This window comes from Leptodactylus fuscus, unplaced genomic scaffold (genome assembly GCF_031893055.1).
Source record: "Leptodactylus fuscus isolate aLepFus1 unplaced genomic scaffold, aLepFus1.hap2 HAP2_SCAFFOLD_271, whole genome shotgun sequence".
Taxonomy (NCBI): domain Eukaryota; kingdom Metazoa; phylum Chordata; class Amphibia; order Anura; family Leptodactylidae; genus Leptodactylus; species Leptodactylus fuscus.
The window spans coordinates 48944-70884 of NW_027440294.1; the positions used below are offsets into that span (position 1 = coordinate 48944).

At 45.6% G+C, this 21941-nt stretch overlaps 1 protein-coding gene across 1 annotated transcript in view; it reads right to left on the minus strand.

Moving 5' to 3' along the window:
- Positions 1-16174, minus strand: part of THBS3 (thrombospondin 3) — a 42778-nt gene extending 26604 nt beyond the window's left edge. Inside the window, exon 1 of the mRNA XM_075261682.1 lies at positions 16100-16174. Within this exon, the coding sequence (XP_075117783.1) occupies positions 16100-16172 (73 nt within the window). The 5' untranslated portion in view covers positions 16173-16174. The remainder of the gene's footprint in view (positions 1-16099) is intronic.
- Positions 16175-21941: the final 5767 nt, after the last annotated feature.

The following is a 21941-nucleotide window of genomic DNA, read 5'->3' on the forward strand; positions in this document are numbered from 1 at the left end:
AATAACCAGAGGTTGTCACAGCCCCGCCTCCCCATATAACTAGAGGTTGTCACAGCCCCGCCTCCCCATATAACTAGAGGTTGTCACAGCCCCGCCTCCCCATATAACCAGTGGTTGTCACAGCCCCGCCTCCCCATATAGCCAGAGGTTGTCACAGCCCCGCCTCCCCATATAACCGGAGGTTGTCACAGCCCCGCCTCCCCCATATAGCCAGAGGTTGTCACAGCCCCGCCTCCCCATATAACTAGAGGTTGTCACAGCCCCGCCTCCCCCATATAGCCAGAGGTCCTGAAAGTGACATTATCAAATTATAGCAGGGTTATCCACCAAGAAGGAAAGGCAGATCTGCCTCTGGTATATATATATGCTCTCCACTCGTATCTGCCTCGTTCTGTATACTCTCCTCTTATATTTGCCAGTTAGGTATATTGATCTCATCTCACATTTTCCCCTTATTACTCCAATACTATGGATGGAAGATACATCTCCAGTGTATACAGGGGGTATATACAGAGGACAGTACATCTCCAGTGTATACAGGGGGTATATACAGAGGACAGTACATCTCCAGTGTATACAGGGGGTATATACAGAGGACAGTACATCTCCAGTGTATACAGGGGGTATATACAGAGGACAGTACATCTCCAGTGTATACAGGCTGTATATACAGAGGACAGTACATCTCCAGTGTATACAGGGGGTATATACAGAGGACAGTACATCTCCAGTGTATACAGGGGGTATATACAGAGGACAGTACATCTCCAGTGTATACAGGGGGTATATATAGAGGACAGTACATCTCCAGTGTATACAGGGAGTATATACAGAGGACAGTACATCTCCAGTGTATACAGGGGGTATATACAGAGGACAGTACATCTCCAGTGTATACAGGGGGTATATACAGAGGACAGTACATCTCCAGTGTATTCAGGGGGTATATACAGAGGACAGTACATCTCCGGTGTATACAGGCTGTATATACAGAGGACAGTACATCTCCAGTGTGTACAGGGGGTATATACAGAGGACAGTACATCTCCGGTGTATACAGGCTGTATATACAGAGGACAGTACATCTCCAGTGTGTACAGGGGGTATATACAGAGGACAGTACATCTCCGGTGTATACAGGCTGTATATACAGAGGACAGTACATCTCCAGTGTATACAGGGGGTATATACACAGGACAGTACATCTCCAGTGTATACAGGCTGTATATACAGAGGACAGTACATCTCCAGTGTATACAGGGGGTATATACAGAGGACAGTACATCTCCGGTGTATACAGGGGGTATATACAGAGGACAGTACATCTCCGGTGTATACAGGGGGTATATACAGAGGACAGTACATCTCCAGTGTATTCAGGGGGTATATACAGAGGACAGTACATCTCCAGTGTGTACAGGGGGTATATACAGAGGACAGTACATCTCCAGTGTGTACAGGGGGTATATACAGAGGACAGTACATCTCCAGTGTATACAGGCTGTATATACAGAGGACAGTACATCTCCAGTGTATACAGGGGGTATATACAGAGGACAGTACATCTCCAGTGTATACAGGGGGTATATACAGAGGACAGTACATCTCCAGTGTATACAGGGGGTATATACAGAGGACAGTACATCTCCAGTGTATACAGGGGGTATATGCAGAGGACAGTACATCTCCAGTGTATACAGTGGGTATATACAGAGGACAGTACATCTCCAGTGTATACAGGCTGTATATACAGAGGACAGTACATCTCCAGTGTATACAGGGGGTATATACAGAGGACAGTACATCTCCAGTGTATACAGGGGGTATATACAGAGGACAGTACATCTCCAGTGTATACAGGCTGTATATACAGAGGACAGTACATCTCCAGTGTATACAGGGGGTATATACAGAGGACAGTACATCTCCAGTGTATACAGGGGGTATATACAGAGGACAGTACATCTCCAGTGTATACAGGGGGTATATACAGAGGACAGTACATCTCCAGTGTATACAGGGGGTATATACAGAGGACAGTACATCTCCAGTGTATACAGGGGGTATATACAGAGGACAGTACATCTCCAGTGTATACAGGCTGTATATACAGAGGACAGTACATCTCCAGTGTATACAGGGGGTATATACAGAGGACAGTACATCTCCAGTGTATACAGGCTGTATATACAGAGGACAGTACATCTCCAGTGTATTCAGGGGGTATATACAGAGGACAGTACATCTCCAGTGTATTCAGGGGGTATATACAGAGGACAGTACATCTCCAGTGTATACAGGGGGTATATACAGAGGACAGTACATCTCCGGTGTATACAGGCTGTATATACAGAGGACAGTACATCTCCAGTGTACACAGGGGGTATATACAGAGGACAGTACATCTCCAGTGTATACAGGCTGTATATACAGAGGACAGTACATCTCCAGTGTGTACAGGCTGTATATACAGAGGACAGTACATCTCCGGTGTATACAGGGGGTATATACAGAGGACAGTACATCTCCAGTGTATACAGGGGGTATATACAGAGGACAGTACATCTCCAGTGTATACAGGGGGTATATACAGAGGACAGTACATCTCCAGTGTATACAGGGGGTATATACAGAGGACAGTACATCTCCAGTGTATTCAGGGGGTATATACAGAGGACAGTACATCTCCAGTGTATTCAGGGGGTATATACAGAGGACAGTACATCTCCAGTGTATTCAGGGGGTATATACAGAGGACAGTACATCTCCAGTGTATACAGGGGGTATATACAGAGGACAGTACATCTCCAGTGTATACAGGCTGTATATACAGAGGACAGTACATCTCCAGTGTATACAGGGGGTATATACAGAGGACAGTACATCTCCAGTGTATACAGGGGGTATATACAGAGGACAGTACATCTCCAGTGTATACAGGCTGTATATACAGAGGACAGTACATCTCCAGTGTATACAGGGGGTATATACAGAGGACAGTACATCTCCGGTGTATACAGGGGGTATATACAGAGGACAGTACATCTCCAGTGTATTCAGGGGGTATATACAGAGGACAGTACATCTCCAGTGTATTCAGGGGGTATATACAGAGGACAGTACATCTCCAGTGTATACAGGGGGTATATATAGAGGACAGTACATCTCCAGTGTGTACAGGGGGTATATACAGAGGACAGTACATCTCCAGTGTGTACAGGGGGTATATACAGAGGACAGTACATCTCCAGTGTATACAGGGGGTATATACAGAGGACAGTACATCTCCAGTGTATACAGGGGGTATATACAGAGGACAGTACATCTCCAGTGTATACAGGGGGTATATACAGAGGACAGTACATCTCCAGTGTATACAGGGGGTATATACAGAGGACAGTACATCTCCAGTGTATACAGGGGGTATATACAGAGGACAGTACATCTCCAGTGTATACAGGGGGTATATACAGAGGACAGTACATCTCCAGTGTATACAGGGGGTTATATACAGAGGACAGTACATCTCCAGTGTATACAGGGGGTATATACAGAGGACAGTACATCTCCAGTGTATACAGGCTGTATATACAGAGGACAGTACATCTCCAGTGTATACAGGCTGTATATACAGAGGACAGTACATCTCCAGTGTATACAGGGGGTATATACAGAGGACAGTACATCTCCGGTGTATACAGGGGGTATATACAGAGGACAGTACATCTCCAGTGTATACAGGGGGTATATACAGAGGACAGTACATCTCCAGTGTATACAGGCTGTATATACAGAGGACAGTACATCTCCAGTGTGTACAGGGGGTATATACAGAGGACAGTACATCTCCAGTGTGTACAGGCTGTATATACAGAGGACAGTACATCTCCAGTGTATACAGGGGGTATATACAGAGGACAGTACATCTCCAGTGTATACAGGGGGTATATACAGAGGACAGTACATCTCCAGTGTATACAGGGGGTATATACACAGGACAGTACATCTCCAGTGTATACAGGCTGTATATACAGAGGACAGTACATCTCCAGTGTATACAGGGGGTATATACACAGGACAGTACATCTCCAGTGTATACAGGCTGTATATACAGAGGACAGTACATCTCCAGTGTATACAGGGGGTATATACAGAGGACAGTACATCTCCGGTGTATACAGGGGGTATATACAGAGGACAGTACATCTCCAGTGTATACAGGGGGTATATACAGAGGACAGTACATCTCCAGTGTATACAGGGGGTATATACAGAGGACAGTACATCTCCAGTGTATTCAGGGGGTATATACAGAGGACAGTACATCTCCAGTGTATACAGGGGGTATATACAGAGGACAGTACATCTCCAGTGTATACAGGGGGTATATACAGAGGACAGTACATCTCCAGTGTATACAGGGGGTATATACAGAGGACAGTACATCTCCGGTGTATACAGGGGGTATATACAGAGGACAGTACATCTCCAGTGTATACAGGGGGTATATACAGAGGACAGTACATCTCCAGTGTATACAGGGGGTATATACAGAGGACAGTACATCTCCAGTGTATACAGGGGGTATATACAGAGGACAGTACATCTCCAGTGTATACAGGGGGTATATACAGAGGACAGTACATCTCCAGTGTGTACAGGGGGTATATACAGAGGACAGTACATCTCCAGTGTGTACAGGGGGTATATACAGAGGACAGTACATCTCCAGTGTATACAGGGGGTATATACAGAGGACAGTACATCTCCAGTGTATACAGGGGGTATATACAGAGGACAGTACATCTCCAGTGTATACAGGGGGTATATGCAGAGGACAGTACATCTCCAGTGTATACAGTGGGTATATACAGAGGACAGTACATCTCCAGTGTATACAGGCTGTATATACAGAGGACAGTACATCTCCAGTGTATACAGGGGGTATATACAGAGGACAGTACATCTCCAGTGTATACAGGGGGTATATACAGAGGACAGTACATCTCCAGTGTATACAGGCTGTATATACAGAGGACAGTACATCTCCAGTGTATACAGGGGGTATATACAGAGGACAGTACATCTCCAGTGTGTACAGGCTGTATATACAGAGGACAGTACATCTCCAGTGTATACAGGGGGTATATACAGAGGACAGTACATCTCCAGTGTATACAGGGGGTATATACAGAGGACAGTACATCTCCAGTGTATACAGGGGGTATATACAGAGGACAGTACATCTCCGGTGTATACAGGGGGTATATACAGAGGACAGTACATCTCCGGTGTATACAGGGGGTATATACAGAGGACAGTACATCTCCAGTGTATTCAGGGGGTATATACAGAGGACAGTACATCTCCAGTGTGTACAGGGGGTATATACAGAGGACAGTACATCTCCAGTGTGTACAGGGGGTATATACAGAGGACAGTACATCTCCAGTGTATACAGGCTGTATATACAGAGGACAGTACATCTCCAGTGTATACAGGGGGTATATACAGAGGACAGTACATCTCCAGTGTATACAGGCTGTATATACAGAGGACAGTACATCTCCAGTGTATACAGGGGGTATATACAGAGGACAGTACATCTCCAGTGTATACAGGGGGTATATACAGAGGACAGTACATCTCCAGTGTATTCAGGGGGTATATACAGAGGACAGTACATCTCCAGTGTATACAGGCTGTATATACAGAGGACAGTACATCTCCAGTGTATTCAGGGGGTATATACAGAGGACAGTACATCTCCAGTGTGTACAGGGGGTATATACAGAGGACAGTACATCTCCAGTGTATACAGGGGGTATATACAGAGGACAGTACATCTCCAGTGTATACAGGGGGTATATACAGAGGACAGTACATCTCCAGTGTATACAGGCTGTATATACAGAGGACAGTACATCTCCAGTGTATTCAGGGGGTATATACAGAGGACAGTACATCTCCAGTGTATTCAGGGGGTATATACAGAGGACAGTACATCTCCAGTGTATACAGGGGGTATATACAGAGGACAGTACATCTCCGGTGTATACAGGCTGTATATACAGAGGACAGTACATCTCCAGTGTATACAGGGGGTATATACAGAGGACAGTACATCTCCAGTGTATACAGGGGGTATATACAGAGGACAGTACATCTCCAGTGTATTCAGGGGGTATATACAGAGGACAGTACATCTCCAGTGTATACAGGCTGTATATACAGAGGACAGTACATCTCCAGTGTATTCAGGGGGTATATACAGAGGACAGTACATCTCCAGTGTGTACAGGCTGTATATACAGAGGACAGTACATCTCCAGTGTATACAGGGGGTATATACAGAGGACAGTACATCTCCAGTGTATTCAGGGGGTATATACAGAGGACAGTACATCTCCAGTGTATACAGGGGGTATATACAGAGGACAGTACATCTCCAGTGTATACAGGGGGTATATACAGAGGACAGTACATCTCCAGTGTATTCAGGGGGTATATACAGAGGACAGTACATCTCCAGTGTATTCAGGGGGTATATACAGAGGACAGTACATCTCCAGTGTATACAGGGGGTATATACAGAGGACAGTACATCTCCAGTGTATTCAGGGGGTATATACAGAGGACAGTACATCTCCAGTGTATTCAGGGGGTATATACAGAGGACAGTACATCTCCAGTGTATACAGGGGGTATATACAGAGGACAGTACATCTCCAGTGTATACAGGGGGTATATACAGAGGACAGTACATCTCCAGTGTATACAGGCTGTATATACAGAGGACAGTACATCTCCAGTGTATACAGGGGGTATATACAGAGGACAGTACATCTCCAGTGTATACAGGGGGTATATACAGAGGACAGTACATCTCCAGTGTATACAGGCTGTATATACAGAGGACAGTACATCTCCAGTGTATACAGGGGGTATATACAGAGGACAGTACATCTCCGGTGTATACAGGGGGTATATACAGAGGACAGTACATCTCCAGTGTATTCAGGGGGTATATACAGAGGACAGTACATCTCCAATGTATACAGGGGGTATACAGTGTATTCAGGGGGTATATACAGAGGACAGTACATCTCCAGTGTATACAGGGGGTATATATAGAGGACAGTACATCTCCAGTGTGTACAGGGGGTATATACAGAGGACAGTACATCTCCAGTGTGTACAGGGGGTATATACAGAGGACAGTACATCTCCAGTGTATACAGGGGGTATATACAGAGGACAGTACATCTCCAGTGTATACAGGGGGTATATACAGAGGACAGTACATCTCCAGTGTATACAGGGGGTATATACAGAGGACAGTACATCTCCAGTGTATACAGGGGGTATATACAGAGGACAGTACATCTCCAGTGTATACAGGGGGTATATACAGAGGACAGTACATCTCCAGTGTATACAGGGGGTATATACAGAGGACAGTACATCTCCAGTGTATACAGGGGGTATATACAGAGGACAGTACATCTCCAGTGTATACAGGGGGTATATACAGAGGACAGTACATCTCCAGTGTATACAGGCTGTATATACAGAGGACAGTACATCTCCAGTGTATACAGGCTGTATATACAGAGGACAGTACATCTCCAGTGTATACAGGGGGGTATATACAGAGGACAGTACATCTCCGGTGTATACAGGGGGTATATACAGAGGACAGTACATCTCCAGTGTATACAGGGGGTATATACAGAGGACAGTACATCTCCAGTGTGTACAGGCTGTATATACAGAGGACAGTACATCTCCAGTGTATACAGGGGGTATATACAGAGGACAGTACATCTCCAGTGTATACAGGCTGTATATACAGAGGACAGTACATCTCCAGTGTATACAGGGGGTATATACACAGGACAGTACATCTCCAGTGTATACAGGCTGTATATACAGAGGACAGTACATCTCCAGTGTATACAGGGGGTATATACAGAGGACAGTACATCTCCGGTGTATACAGGGGGTATATACAGAGGACAGTACATCTCCAGTGTATACAGGGGGTATATACAGAGGACAGTACATCTCCAGTGTATACAGGGGGTATATACAGAGGACAGTACATCTCCAGTGTATTCAGGGGGTATATACAGAGGACAGTACATCTCCAGTGTATACAGGGGGTATATACAGAGGACAGTACATCTCCAGTGTATACAGGGGGTATATACAGAGGACAGTACATCTCCAGTGTATACAGGGGGTATATACAGAGGACAGTACATCTCCGGTGTATACAGGGGGTATATACAGAGGACAGTACATCTCCAGTGTATACAGGGGGTATATACAGAGGACAGTACATCTCCGGTGTATACAGGGGGTATATACAGAGGACAGTACATCTCCAGTGTATACAGGGGGTATATACAGAGGACAGTACATCTCCAGTGTATACAGGGGGTATATACAGAGGACAGTACATCTCCAGTGTATACAGGGGGTATATACAGAGGGACAGTACATCTCCAGTGTATACAGGGGGTATATACAGAGGACAGTACATCTCCAGTGTGTACAGGGGGTATATACAGAGGACAGTACATCTCCAGTGTATACAGGGGGTATATACAGAGGACAGTACATCTCCAGTGTATTCAGGGGGTATATGCAGAGGACAGTACATCTCCAGTGTATACAGTGGGTATATACAGAGGACAGTACATCTCCAGTGTATACAGGCTGTATATACAGAGGACAGTACATCTCCAGTGTATACAGGGGGTATATACAGAGGACAGTACATCTCCAGTGTATACAGGGGGTATATACAGAGGACAGTACATCTCCAGTGTATACAGGGGGTATATACAGAGGACAGTACATCTCCAGTGTATACAGGGGGTATATACAGAGGACAGTACATCTCCAGTGTATACAGGATGTATATACAGAGGACAGTACATCTCCAGTGTATACAGGGGGTATATACAGAGGACAGTACATCTCCAGTGTATACAGGGGGTATATACAGAGGACAGTACATCTCCAGTGTATACAGGGGGTATATATAGAGGACAGTACATCTCCAGTGTATACAGGGAGTATATACAGAGGACAGTACATCTCCAGTGTATACAGGGGGTATATACAGAGGACAGTACATCTCCAGTGTATACAGGCTGTATATACAGAGGACAGTACATCTCCAGTGTATACAGGGGGTATATACAGAGGACAGTACATCTCCAGTGTATACAGGGGGTATATACAGAGGACAGTACATCTCCAGTGTATACAGGGGGTATATACAGAGGACAGTACATCTCCAGTGTATACAGGGGGTATATACAGAGGACAGTACATCTCCAGTGTATTCAGGGGGTATATACAGAGGACAGTACATCTCCGGTGTATACAGGCTGTATATACAGAGGACAGTACATCTCCAGTGTGTACAGGGGGTATATACAGAGGACAGTACATCTCCGGTGTATACAGGCTGTATATACAGAGGACAGTACATCTCCAGTGTATACAGGGGGTATATACAGAGGACAGTACATCTCCAGTGTATACAGGCTGTATATACAGAGGACAGTACATCTCCAGTGTATACAGGGGGTATATACAGAGGACAGTACATCTCCGGTGTATACAGGGGGTATATACAGAGGACAGTACATCTCCGGTGTATACAGGGGGTATATACAGAGGACAGTACATCTCCAGTGTATTCAGGGGGTATATACAGAGGACAGTACATCTCCAGTGTGTACAGGGGGTATATACAGAGGACAGTACATCTCCAGTGTATACAGGGGGTATATACAGAGGACAGTACATCTCCAGTGTATTCAGGGGGTATATACAGAGGACAGTACATCTCCAGTGTGTACAGGCTGTATATACAGAGGACAGTACATCTCCAGTGTATACAGGCTGTATATACAGAGGACAGTACATCTCCAGTGTGTACAGGGGGTATATACAGAGGACAGTACATCTCCAGTGTATACAGGCTGTATATACAGAGGACAGTACATCTCCAGTGTATACAGGGGGTATATACAGAGGACAGTACATCTCCGGTGTATACAGGCTGTATATACAGAGGACAGTACATCTCCAGTGTATACAGGGGGTATATACAGAGGACAGTACATCTCCAGTGTATACAGGCTGTATATACAGAGGACAGTACATCTCCAGTGTATACAGGGGGTATATACAGAGGACAGTACATCTCCAGTGTATACAGGCTGTATATACAGAGGACAGTACATCTCCAGTGTATACAGGGGGTATATACAGAGGACAGTACATCTCCAGTGTGTACAGGCTGTATATACAGAGGACAGTACATCTCCAGTGTATTCAGGGGGTATATACAGAGGACAGTACATCTCCAGTGTATTCAGGGGGTATATACAGAGGACAGTACATCTCCAGTGTATACAGGGGGGTATATACAGAGGACAGTACATCTCCAGTGTATTCAGGGGGTATATACAGAGGACAGTACATCTCCAGTGTATTCAGGGGGTATATACAGAGGACAGTACATCTCCAGTGTATACAGGGGGGTATATACAGAGGACAGTACATCTCCAGTGTATACAGGCTGTATATACAGAGGACAGTACATCTCCAGTGTATACAGGGGGTATATACAGAGGACAGTACATCTCCAGTGTATACAGGGGGTATATACAGAGGACAGTACATCTCCAGTGTATACAGGCTGTATATACAGAGGACAGTACATCTCCAGTGTATACAGGGGGTATATACAGAGGACAGTACATCTCCGGTGTATACAGGGGGTATATACAGAGGACAGTACATCTCCAGTGTATTCAGGGGGTATATACAGAGGACAGTACATCTCCAGTGTATACAGGGGGTATACAGTGTATTCAGGGGGTATATACAGAGGACAGTACATCTCCAGTGTATTCAGGGGGTATATACAGAGGACAGTACATCTCCAGTGTATACAGGGGGTATACAGTGTATACAGGGGGTATATACAGAGGACAGTACATCTCCAGTGTATACAGGGGGTATATATAGAGGACAGTACATCTCCAGTGTGTACAGGGGGTATATACAGAGGACAGTACATCTCCAGTGTGTACAGGGGGTATATACAGAGGACAGTACATCTCCAGTGTATACAGGGGGTATATACAGAGGACAGTACATCTCCAGTGTATACAGGGGGTATATACAGAGGACAGTACATCTCCAGTGTATACAGGGGGTATATGCAGAGGACAGTACATCTCCAGTGTATACAGGGGGTATATACAGAGGACAGTACATCTCCAGTGTATACAGGGGGTATATACAGAGGACAGTACATCTCCAGTGTATACAGGGGGTATATACAGAGGACAGTACATCTCCAGTGTATACAGGGGGTATATACAGAGGACAGTACATCTCCAGTGTATACAGGGGGTATATACAGAGGACAGTACATCTCCAGTGTATTCAGGGGGTATATACAGAGGACAGTACATCTCCAGTGTATACAGGGGGTATATACAGAGGACAGTACATCTCCAGTGTATACAGGGGGTATATACAGAGGACAGTACATCTCCAGTGTATACAGGGGGTATATACAGAGGACAGTACATCTCCAGTGTATACAGGGGGTATATACAGAGGACAGTACATCTCCAGTGTATACAGGGGGTATATACAGAGGACAGTACATCTCCAGTGTATACAGGGGGTATATACAGAGGACAGTACATCTCCAGTGTATACAGGGGGTATATACAGAGGACAGTACATCTCCAGTGTATACAGGCTGTATATACAGAGGACAGTACATCTCCAGTGTATACAGGCTGTATATACAGAGGACAGTACATCTCCAGTGTATACAGGGGGTATATACAGAGGACAGTACATCTCCGGTGTATACAGGGGGTATATACAGAGGACAGTACATCTCCAGTGTATACAGGGGGTATATACAGAGGACAGTACATCTCCAGTGTATACAGGCTGTATATACAGAGGACAGTACATCTCCAGTGTGTACAGGGGGTATATACAGAGGACAGTACATCTCCAGTGTGTACAGGCTGTATATACAGAGGACAGTACATCTCCAGTGTATACAGGGGGTATATACAGAGGACAGTACATCTCCAGTGTATACAGGCTGTATATACAGAGGACAGTACATCTCCAGTGTATACAGGGGGTATATACACAGGACAGTACATCTCCAGTGTATACAGGCTGTATATACAGAGGACAGTACATCTCCAGTGTATACAGGGGGTATATACAGAGGACAGTACATCTCCGGTGTATACAGGGGGTATATACAGAGGACAGTACATCTCCAGTGTATACAGGGGGTATATACAGAGGACAGTACATCTCCAGTGTATACAGGGGGTATATACAGAGGACAGTACATCTCCAGTGTATTCAGGGGGTATATACAGAGGACAGTACATCTCCAGTGTATACAGGGGGTATATACAGAGGACAGTACATCTCCAGTGTATACAGGGGGTATATACAGAGGACAGTACATCTCCAGTGTATACAGGGGGTATATACAGAGGACAGTACATCTCCGGTGTATACAGGGGGTATATACAGAGGACAGTACATCTCCAGTGTATACAGGGGGTATATACAGAGGACAGTACATCTCCAGTGTATACAGGGGGTATATACAGAGGACAGTACATCTCCAGTGTATACAGGGGGTATATGCAGAGGACAGTACATCTCCAGTGTATACAGTGGGTATATACAGAGGACAGTACATCTCCAGTGTATACAGGCTGTATATACAGAGGACAGTACATCTCCAGTGTATACAGGCTGTATATACAGAGGACAGTACATCTCCAGTGTATACAGGGGGTATATACAGAGGACAGTACATCTCCAATGTATACAGGCTGTATATACAGAGGACAGTACATCTCCAGTGTATACAGGGGGTATATACAGAGGACAGTACATCTCCAGTGTATACAGGGGGTATATACAGAGGACAGTACATCTCCAGTGTGTACAGGGGGTATATACAGAGGACAGTACATCTCCAGTGTATACAGGGGGTATATACAGAGGACAGTACATCTCCAGTGTATACAGGGGGTATATACAGAGGACAGTACATCTCCAGTGTATACAGGGGGTATATACAGAGGACAGTACATCTCCAGTGTATACAGGCTGTATATACAGAGGACAGTACATCTCCAGTGTATACAGGCTGTATATACAGAGGACAGTACATCTCCAGTGTATACAGGGGGTATATACAGAGGACAGTACATCTCCAGTGTATACAGGGGGTATATACAGAGGACAGTACATCTCCAGTGTATACAGGGGGTATATACAGAGGACAGTACATCTCCAATGTATACAGGCTGTATATACAGAGGACAGTACATCTCCAGTGTATACAGGGGGTATATACAGAGGACAGTACATCTCCAGTGTATACAGGGGGTATATACAGAGGACAGTACATCTCCAGTGTATACAGGGGGTATATACAGAGGACAGTACATCTCCAGTGTATACAGGGGGTATATACAGAGGACAGTACATCTCCAGTGTATACAGGGGGTATATACAGAGGACAGTACATCTCCGGTGTATACAGGGGGTATATACAGAGGACAGTACATCTCCAGTGTATACAGGCTGTATATACAGAGGACAGTACATCTCCAGTGTATACAGGGGGTATATACAGAGGACAATACATCTCCAGTGTATACAGGCTGTATATACAGAGGACAGTACATCTCCAGTGTATACAGGCTGTATATACAGAGGACAGTACATCTCCGGTGTATACAGGCTGTATATACAGAGGACAGTACATCTCCAGTGTATACAGGGGGTATATACAGAGGACAGTACATCTCCGGTGTATACAGGGGGTATATACAGAGGACAGTACATCTCCAGTGTATACAGGCTGTATATACAGAGGACAGTACATCTCCAGTGTATACAGGCTGTATATACAGAGGACAGTACATCTCCAGTGTATACAGGGGGTATATACAGAGGACAGTACATCTCCAGTGTATACAGGCTGTATATACAGAGGACAGTACATCTCCAGTGTATACAGGGGGTATATACAGAGGACAGTACATCTCCAGTGTATACAGGGGGTATATACAGAGGACAGTACATCTCCGGTGTATACAGGGGGTATATACAGAGGACAGTACATCTCCAGTGTATACAGGGGGTATATACAGAGGACAGTACATCTCCAGTGTATACAGGGGGTATATACAGAGGACAGTACATCTCCAGTGTATACAGGCTGTATATACAGAGGACAGTACATCTCCAGTGTATACAGGCTGTATATACAGAGGACAGTACATCTCCAGTGTATACAGGGGGTATATACAGAGGACAGTACATCTCCAGTGTATACAGGCTGTATATACAGAGGACAGTACATCTCCAGTGTATACAGGCTGTATATACAGAGGACAGTACATCTCCAGTGTATACAGGGGGTATATACAGAGGACAGTACATCTCCAGTGTATTCAGGGGGTATATACAGAGGACAGTACATCTCCAGTGTATACAGGCTGTATATACAGAGGACAGTACATCTCCAGTGTATACAGGGGGTATATACAGAGGACAGTACATCTCCAGTGTATACAGGCTGTATATACAGAGGACAGTACATCTCCGGTGTATACAGGGGGTATATACAGAGGACAGTACATCTCCAGTGTATACAGGGGGTATATACAGAGGACAGTACATCTCCAGTGTATACAGGGGGTATATACAGAGGACAGTACATCTCCAGTGTATACAGGCTGTATATACAGAGGACAGTACATCTCCAGTGTATACAGGGGGTATATACAGAGGACAGTACATCTCCAGTGTATACAGGGGGTATATACAGAGGACAGTACATCTCCAGTGTGTACAGGGGGTATATACAGAGGACAGTACATCTCCAGTGTGTACAGGGGGTATATACAGAGGACAGTACATCTCCAGTGTGTACAGGGGGTATATACAGAGGACAGTACATCTCCAGTGTATACAGGGGGTATATACAGAGGACAGTACATCTCCAGTGTATACAGGGGGTATATACAGAGGACAGTACATCTCCAGTGTATACAGGGGGTATATACAGAGGACAGTACATCTCCAGTGTGTACAGGGGGTATATACAGAGGACAGTACATCTCCAGTGTATACAGGCTGTATATACAGAGGACAGTACATCTCCAGTGTGTACAGGGGGTATATACAGAGGACAGTACATCTCCAGTGTGTACAGGCTGTATATACAGAGGACAGTACATCTCCAGTGTATACAGGCTGTATATACAGAGGACAGTACATCTCCAGTGTATACAGGGGGTATATACAGAGGACAGTACATCTCCAGTGTGTACAGGGGGTATATACAGAGGACAGTACATCTCCAGTGTATACAGGGGGTATATACAGAGGACAGTACATCTCCAGTGTATACAGGGGGTATATACAGAGGACAGTACATCTCCAGTGTATACAGGCTGTATATACAGAGGACAGTACATCTCCAGTGTATACAGGGGGTATATACAGAGGACAGTACATCTCCAGTGTATACAGGGGGTATATACAGAGGACAGTACATCTCCAGTGTATACAGGGGGTATATACAGAGGACAGTACATCTCCAGTGTATACAGGGGGTATATACAGAGGACAGTACATATCCGGTGTATACAGGGGGTATATACAGAGGACAGTACATCTCCAGTGTATACAGGGGGTATATACAGAGGACAGTACATCTCCAGTGTATACAGGGGGTATATACAGAGGACAGTACATCTCCAGTGTATACAGGGGGTATATACAGAGGACAGTACATCTCCAGTGTATACAGGGGGTATATACAGAGGACAGTACATCTCCAGTGTATACAGGGGGTATATACAGAGGACAGTACATCTCCAGTGTATACAGGGGGTATATACAGAGGACAGTACATCTCCAGTGTATACAGGGGGTATATACAGAGGACAGTACATCTCCAGTGTGTATAAGTCTCTGTGCTCACCTTGCAGTTCCTGTCGGGCTCCTCCGCCGGTAACGCACAGGAGCAGCAGTGTGATCAGCGGTAGCGGCTCCATTGTACGGAGATGCCGGGACACAGGACGCAGCGGTATCGGGACAGAGGGTCCGTGTGTGAATACGGCCGCCCCTAGACCCGCCCCGGCACCGCCCCCTCCCCCGCATTCCGCCGGGTAACCCTGTCACTGCCGGGAGAGACCCCGGGACAGAATCACCTCACGTGACCGACATCCCTCCATGCCACCTGCCCCTCCTCAAGTCACTTACCCCTAATCTACCCCACTCTACTCACCTGCCCCTCCTCATATCACCTGCCCCTCCATCACACACAGAAGAGACATCACCGTCACACATCGACAGCCCATCGAACAGACAGTGGAGATGTCACCGGCCACGCAGTTAGTAGAGCTGTCACCCGACATCACAAATAGAGAACACATTACCAAGTACACACACAGAGATGTCACCTATACACTCATATATCACCTGTATCAGCCATACAGAGGAGATGTCACTCACAGTCAGAGGAGATGTCACCCGTCCTACACAGAGATGTCACCTATATACTCATATATCACCTTTAGCAGCCATATAGAGGAGATGTCACTCACAGTCAGAGGAGATGTCACCCGTCACACACAGAGATGTCACCTATATACTCATATATCACCTGTAGCCTGTCACCTGTAGCAGCCATATAGAGGAGATGTCACTCACAGTCAGAGGAGATGTCACCCGTCCTACACAGAGATGTCACCTATATACTCATATATCACCTTTAGCAGCCATATAGAGGAGATGTCACTCACAGTCAGAGGAGATGTCACCCATCACACACAGAGATGTCACCTATACACTCATATATCACCTGTAGAAGCCATATAGAGGAGATGTCACTCACAGTCAGAGGAGATGTCACCCATCACACACAGAGATGTCACCTATACACTCATATATCACCTGTAGAAGCCATATAGAGGAGATGTCACTCACAGTCAGAGGAGATGTCACCCATCACACACAGAGATGTCACCTATACACTTATATATCACCTGTAGAAGCCATATAGAGGAGATGTCACTCACAGTCAGAGGAGATGTCACCCGTCACACACAGAGATGTCACCTATATACTCATATATCACCTGTAGAAGCCATATAGAGGAGATGTCACTCACAATCAGAGAAGATGTCACCCGTCCTACACATAGATGTCACCTATATACGCATACATCACCTGTAGCCTGTCACCTGTAGCAGCCATATAGAGGAGGTGTCACTCACAGTCAGAGGAGATGTCACCCGTCACACACAGAGATGTCACCTATACACTCATATATCACCTGTACCAGCCATACAGAGAAGATGTCACTCACAATCAGAGGAGATGTCACCCGTCCTACACAGAGATGTCACCTATACACTCATATATCACCTGTAGCAGCCATATAGAGGAGGTGTCACTCACAGTCAGAGGAGATGTCACCCGTCACACACAGAGATGTCACCTATACCCTCATATATCACCTGTAGCCTGTCACCTGTATCAGCCATATAGAGCAGATGTCACTCACAGTCAGAGGAGATGTCACTCACAGTCAGAGGAGATGTCACCTGTCACACAGAGAGATATAACCTATACACTCATATATCACCTGTAGCAGCCATATAGAGGAGATGTCACTCACAATCAGAGAAGATGTCACCCGTCCTACACAGAGATGTCACCTATACACTCATACATCACCTGTAGCCTGTCACCTGTAGCAGCCATATAGAGGAGGTGTCACTCACAGTCAGAGGTGATGTCATCCGTCACACACAGAGATGTCACCTATACACTCATATATCACCTGTAGCCTGTCACCTATATCAGCCATACAGAGGAGATGTCACTCACAGTCAGAGATGTCACCCGACACAAACAGAGATGTCACCCTTACACTCATATATCACCTGTAGCCTGTCACCTGTATCAGCTATATAGCGGAGATGTCACTAACAGTCAGAGGAGATGTCACCCATCACACACAGAGATGTCACCCTTACACTCATATATCACCTGTGCCTGTCACCTGTATCAGCTATATAGCGGAGATGTCACTAACAGTCAGAGGAGATGTCACCCATCACACACAGAGATGTCACCTATACACTTATATATCACCTGTAGAAGCCATACAGAGGAGATGTCACTCACAGTCAGAGGAGATGTCACCCGTCACACACAGAGATGTCACCTATACACTCATATATCACCTGTATCAGCCATACAGAGGAGATGTCACTCACAGTCAGAGGAGATGTCACCCGTCCTACACAGAGATGTCACCTATATACTCATATATCACCTGTAGCCTGTCACCTTTAGCAGCCATGTAGAGGAGATGTCACTGACAGTCAGAGGAGATGTCACCCGTCACACACAGAGATGTCACCTATATACTCATATATCACCTGTAGCCTGTCACCTGTAGCAGCCATATAGAGGAGATGTCACTCACAGTCAGAGGAGATGTCACCCATCACACACAGAGATGTCACCTATACACTCATATATCACCTGTAGCCTGTCACCTGTAGCAGCCATATAGAGGAGATGTCACTCACAGTCAGAGGAGATGTCACCCGTCACACACAGAGATGTCACCCTTACACTCATATATCACCTGTAGAAGCCATATAGAGGAGATGTCACTCACAGTCAGAGGAGATGTCACCCATCACACACAGAGATGTCACCTATACACTTATATATCACCTGTAGAAGCCATATAGAGGAGATGTCACTCACAGTCAGAGGAGATGTCACCCGTCACACACAGAAATGTCACCTATATACTCATATATCACCTGTAGAAGCCATATAGAGGAGATGTCACTCACAATCAGAGAAGATGTCACCCGTCCTACACAGAGATGTCACCTATATACGCATACATCACCTGTAGCCTGTCACCTGTAGCAGCCATATAGAGGAGGTGTCACTCACAGTCAGAGGAGATGTCACCCGTCACACACAGAGATGTCACCTATACACTCATATATCACCTGTACCAGCCATACAGAGAAGATATCACTCACAATCAGAGGAGATGTCACCCGTCCTACACAGAGATGTCACCTATACACTCATATATCACCTGTAGCAGCCATATAGAGGAGGTGTCACTCACAGTCAGAGGAGATGTCATCCGTCACACACAGAGATGTCACCTATACACTCATATATCACCTGTAGCCTGTCACCTGTAGCAGCCATATAGAGGAGGTGTCACTCACAGTCAGAGGAGATGTCACCCGTCACACACAGAGATGTCACCTATACACTCATATATCACCTGTAGCCTGTCACCTGTATCAGCCATATAGAGCAGATGTCACAGTCAGAGGAGATGTCACTCACAGTCAGAGGAGATGTCACCTGTCACACAGAGAGATATAACCTATACACTCATATATCACCTGTAGCAGCCATATAGAGGAGATGTCACTCACAATCAGAGAAGATGTCACCCGTCCTACACAGAGATGTCACCTATACACTCATACATCACCTGTAGCCTGTCACCTGTAGCAGCCATATAGAGGAGGTGTCACTCACAGTCAGAGGTGATGTCATCCGTCACACACAGAGATGTCACCTATACACTCATATATCACCTGTAGCCTGTCACCTATATCAGCCATACAGAGGAGATGTCACTCACAGTCAGAGATGTCACCCGACACACACAGAGATGTCACCCTTACACTCATATATCACCTGTAGCCTGTCACCTGTATCAGCTATATAGCGGAGATGTCACTAACAGTCAGAGGAGATGTCACCCATCACACACAGAGATGTCACCCTTACACTCATATATCACCTGTAGCCTGTCACCTGTATCAGCTATATAGCGGAGATGTCACTAACAGTCAGAGGAGATGTCACCCATCACACACAGAGATGTCACCTATACACTTATATATCACCTGTAGAAGCCATACAGAGGAGATGTCACTCACAGTCAGAGGAGATGTCACCCATCACACACAGAGATGTCACCTATACACTCATATATCACCTGTAGCCTGTCACCTGTATCAGCCATACAGAGGAGATGTCACTCACAGTCAGAGGAGATGTCACCCATCACACACAGAGATGTCACCTATACACTTATATATCACCTGTAGAAGCCATACAGAGGAGATGTCACTCACAGTCAGAGGAGATGTCACCCATCACACACAGAGATGTCACCTATACACTCATATATCACCTTTAGCCTGTCACCTGTATCAGCCATACAGAGGAGATGTCACTCACAGTCAGAGGAGATGTCACCCATCACACACAGAGATGTCACCTATAAACTCATATATCACCTGTAGCAGCCATTCAGAGAAGATGTTACTCACAGTCAGAGGAGATGTCACCCATCACACACAGAGAAGTCACCCTTACACTCATATATCACCTGTAGCCTGTCACCTGTAGCAGCCATATAGAGGAGATGTCACTCACAATCAGAGAAGATGTCACCCATCACACACAGAGATGTCACCTATACACTTATATATCACTTGTAGCCTGTCACCTGTATCAGCCATACAGAGGAGATGTCACTCACAGTCAGAAATGTCACCCGACACACACAGAGATGTCACCCTTACACTCATATATCACCTGTAGCCTGTCACCTGTATCAGCTATATAGCGGAGATGTCACTAACAGTCAGAGGAGATGTCACCCATCACACACAGAGATGTCACCTATACACTTATATATCACCTGTAGCCTGTCACCTGTAGAAGCCATATAGAGGAGATGTCACTCACAGTCAGAGGAGATGTCACCCGTCACACACAGAGATGTCACCTATACACTCATATATCACCTGTAGCCTGTCACCTGTAGCAGCCATATAGAGGAGATGTCACTCACAGTCAGAGATGTCACCCGTCACACACAGAGATGTCACCTACACACTCATATATCACCTGCAGCCTGTCACCTGTAGAAGCCATATAGAGGAGATGTCACTCACAGTCAGAGATGTCACCCATCACACACAGAGATGTCACCTATACACTCATATATCACCTGTAGCCTGTCACCTGTATCAGCCATACAGAGGAGATGTTACTCACAGTCAGAGGAGATGTCACCCGTCACACAGAGAGATATCACCTATACACTCATATATCACCTGTAGCAGCCATACAGAGGAGATGTCACTCACAATCAGAGAAGATGTCACCCGTCACACACAGATATGTCACCTATACACTCATATATCACCTGTAGCCTGTCACCTGTATCAGCCATACAGAGGAGATGTCACTCACAGTCAGAAATGTCACCCGACACACACAGAGATGTCACCCATACACTCATATATCACCTGTAGCCTGTCACCTGTATCAGCCATACAGAGGAGATGTCACTCACAGTCAGAGATGTCACCCGACACACACAGAGATGTCACCCATACACTCATATATCACCTGTAGCCTGTCACCTGTATCAACTATATAGCGGAGATGTCACTAACAGTCAGAGGAGATGTCACCCATCACGCACAGAGATGTCACCTATACACTTATATATCACCTGTAGCCTGTCACCTGTAGCAGCCATACAGAGGAGATGTCACTCACAGTCAGAGGAGATGTCACCCATCACAAACAGAGATGTCACCTATACACTCATATATCACCTGTAGCCTGTCACCTGTAGAAGCCATATAGAGGAGATGTCACTCACAGTCAGAGGAGATGTCACCTGTCACACACAGAGATGTCACCTATACACTCATATATCACCTGTAGCCTGTCAC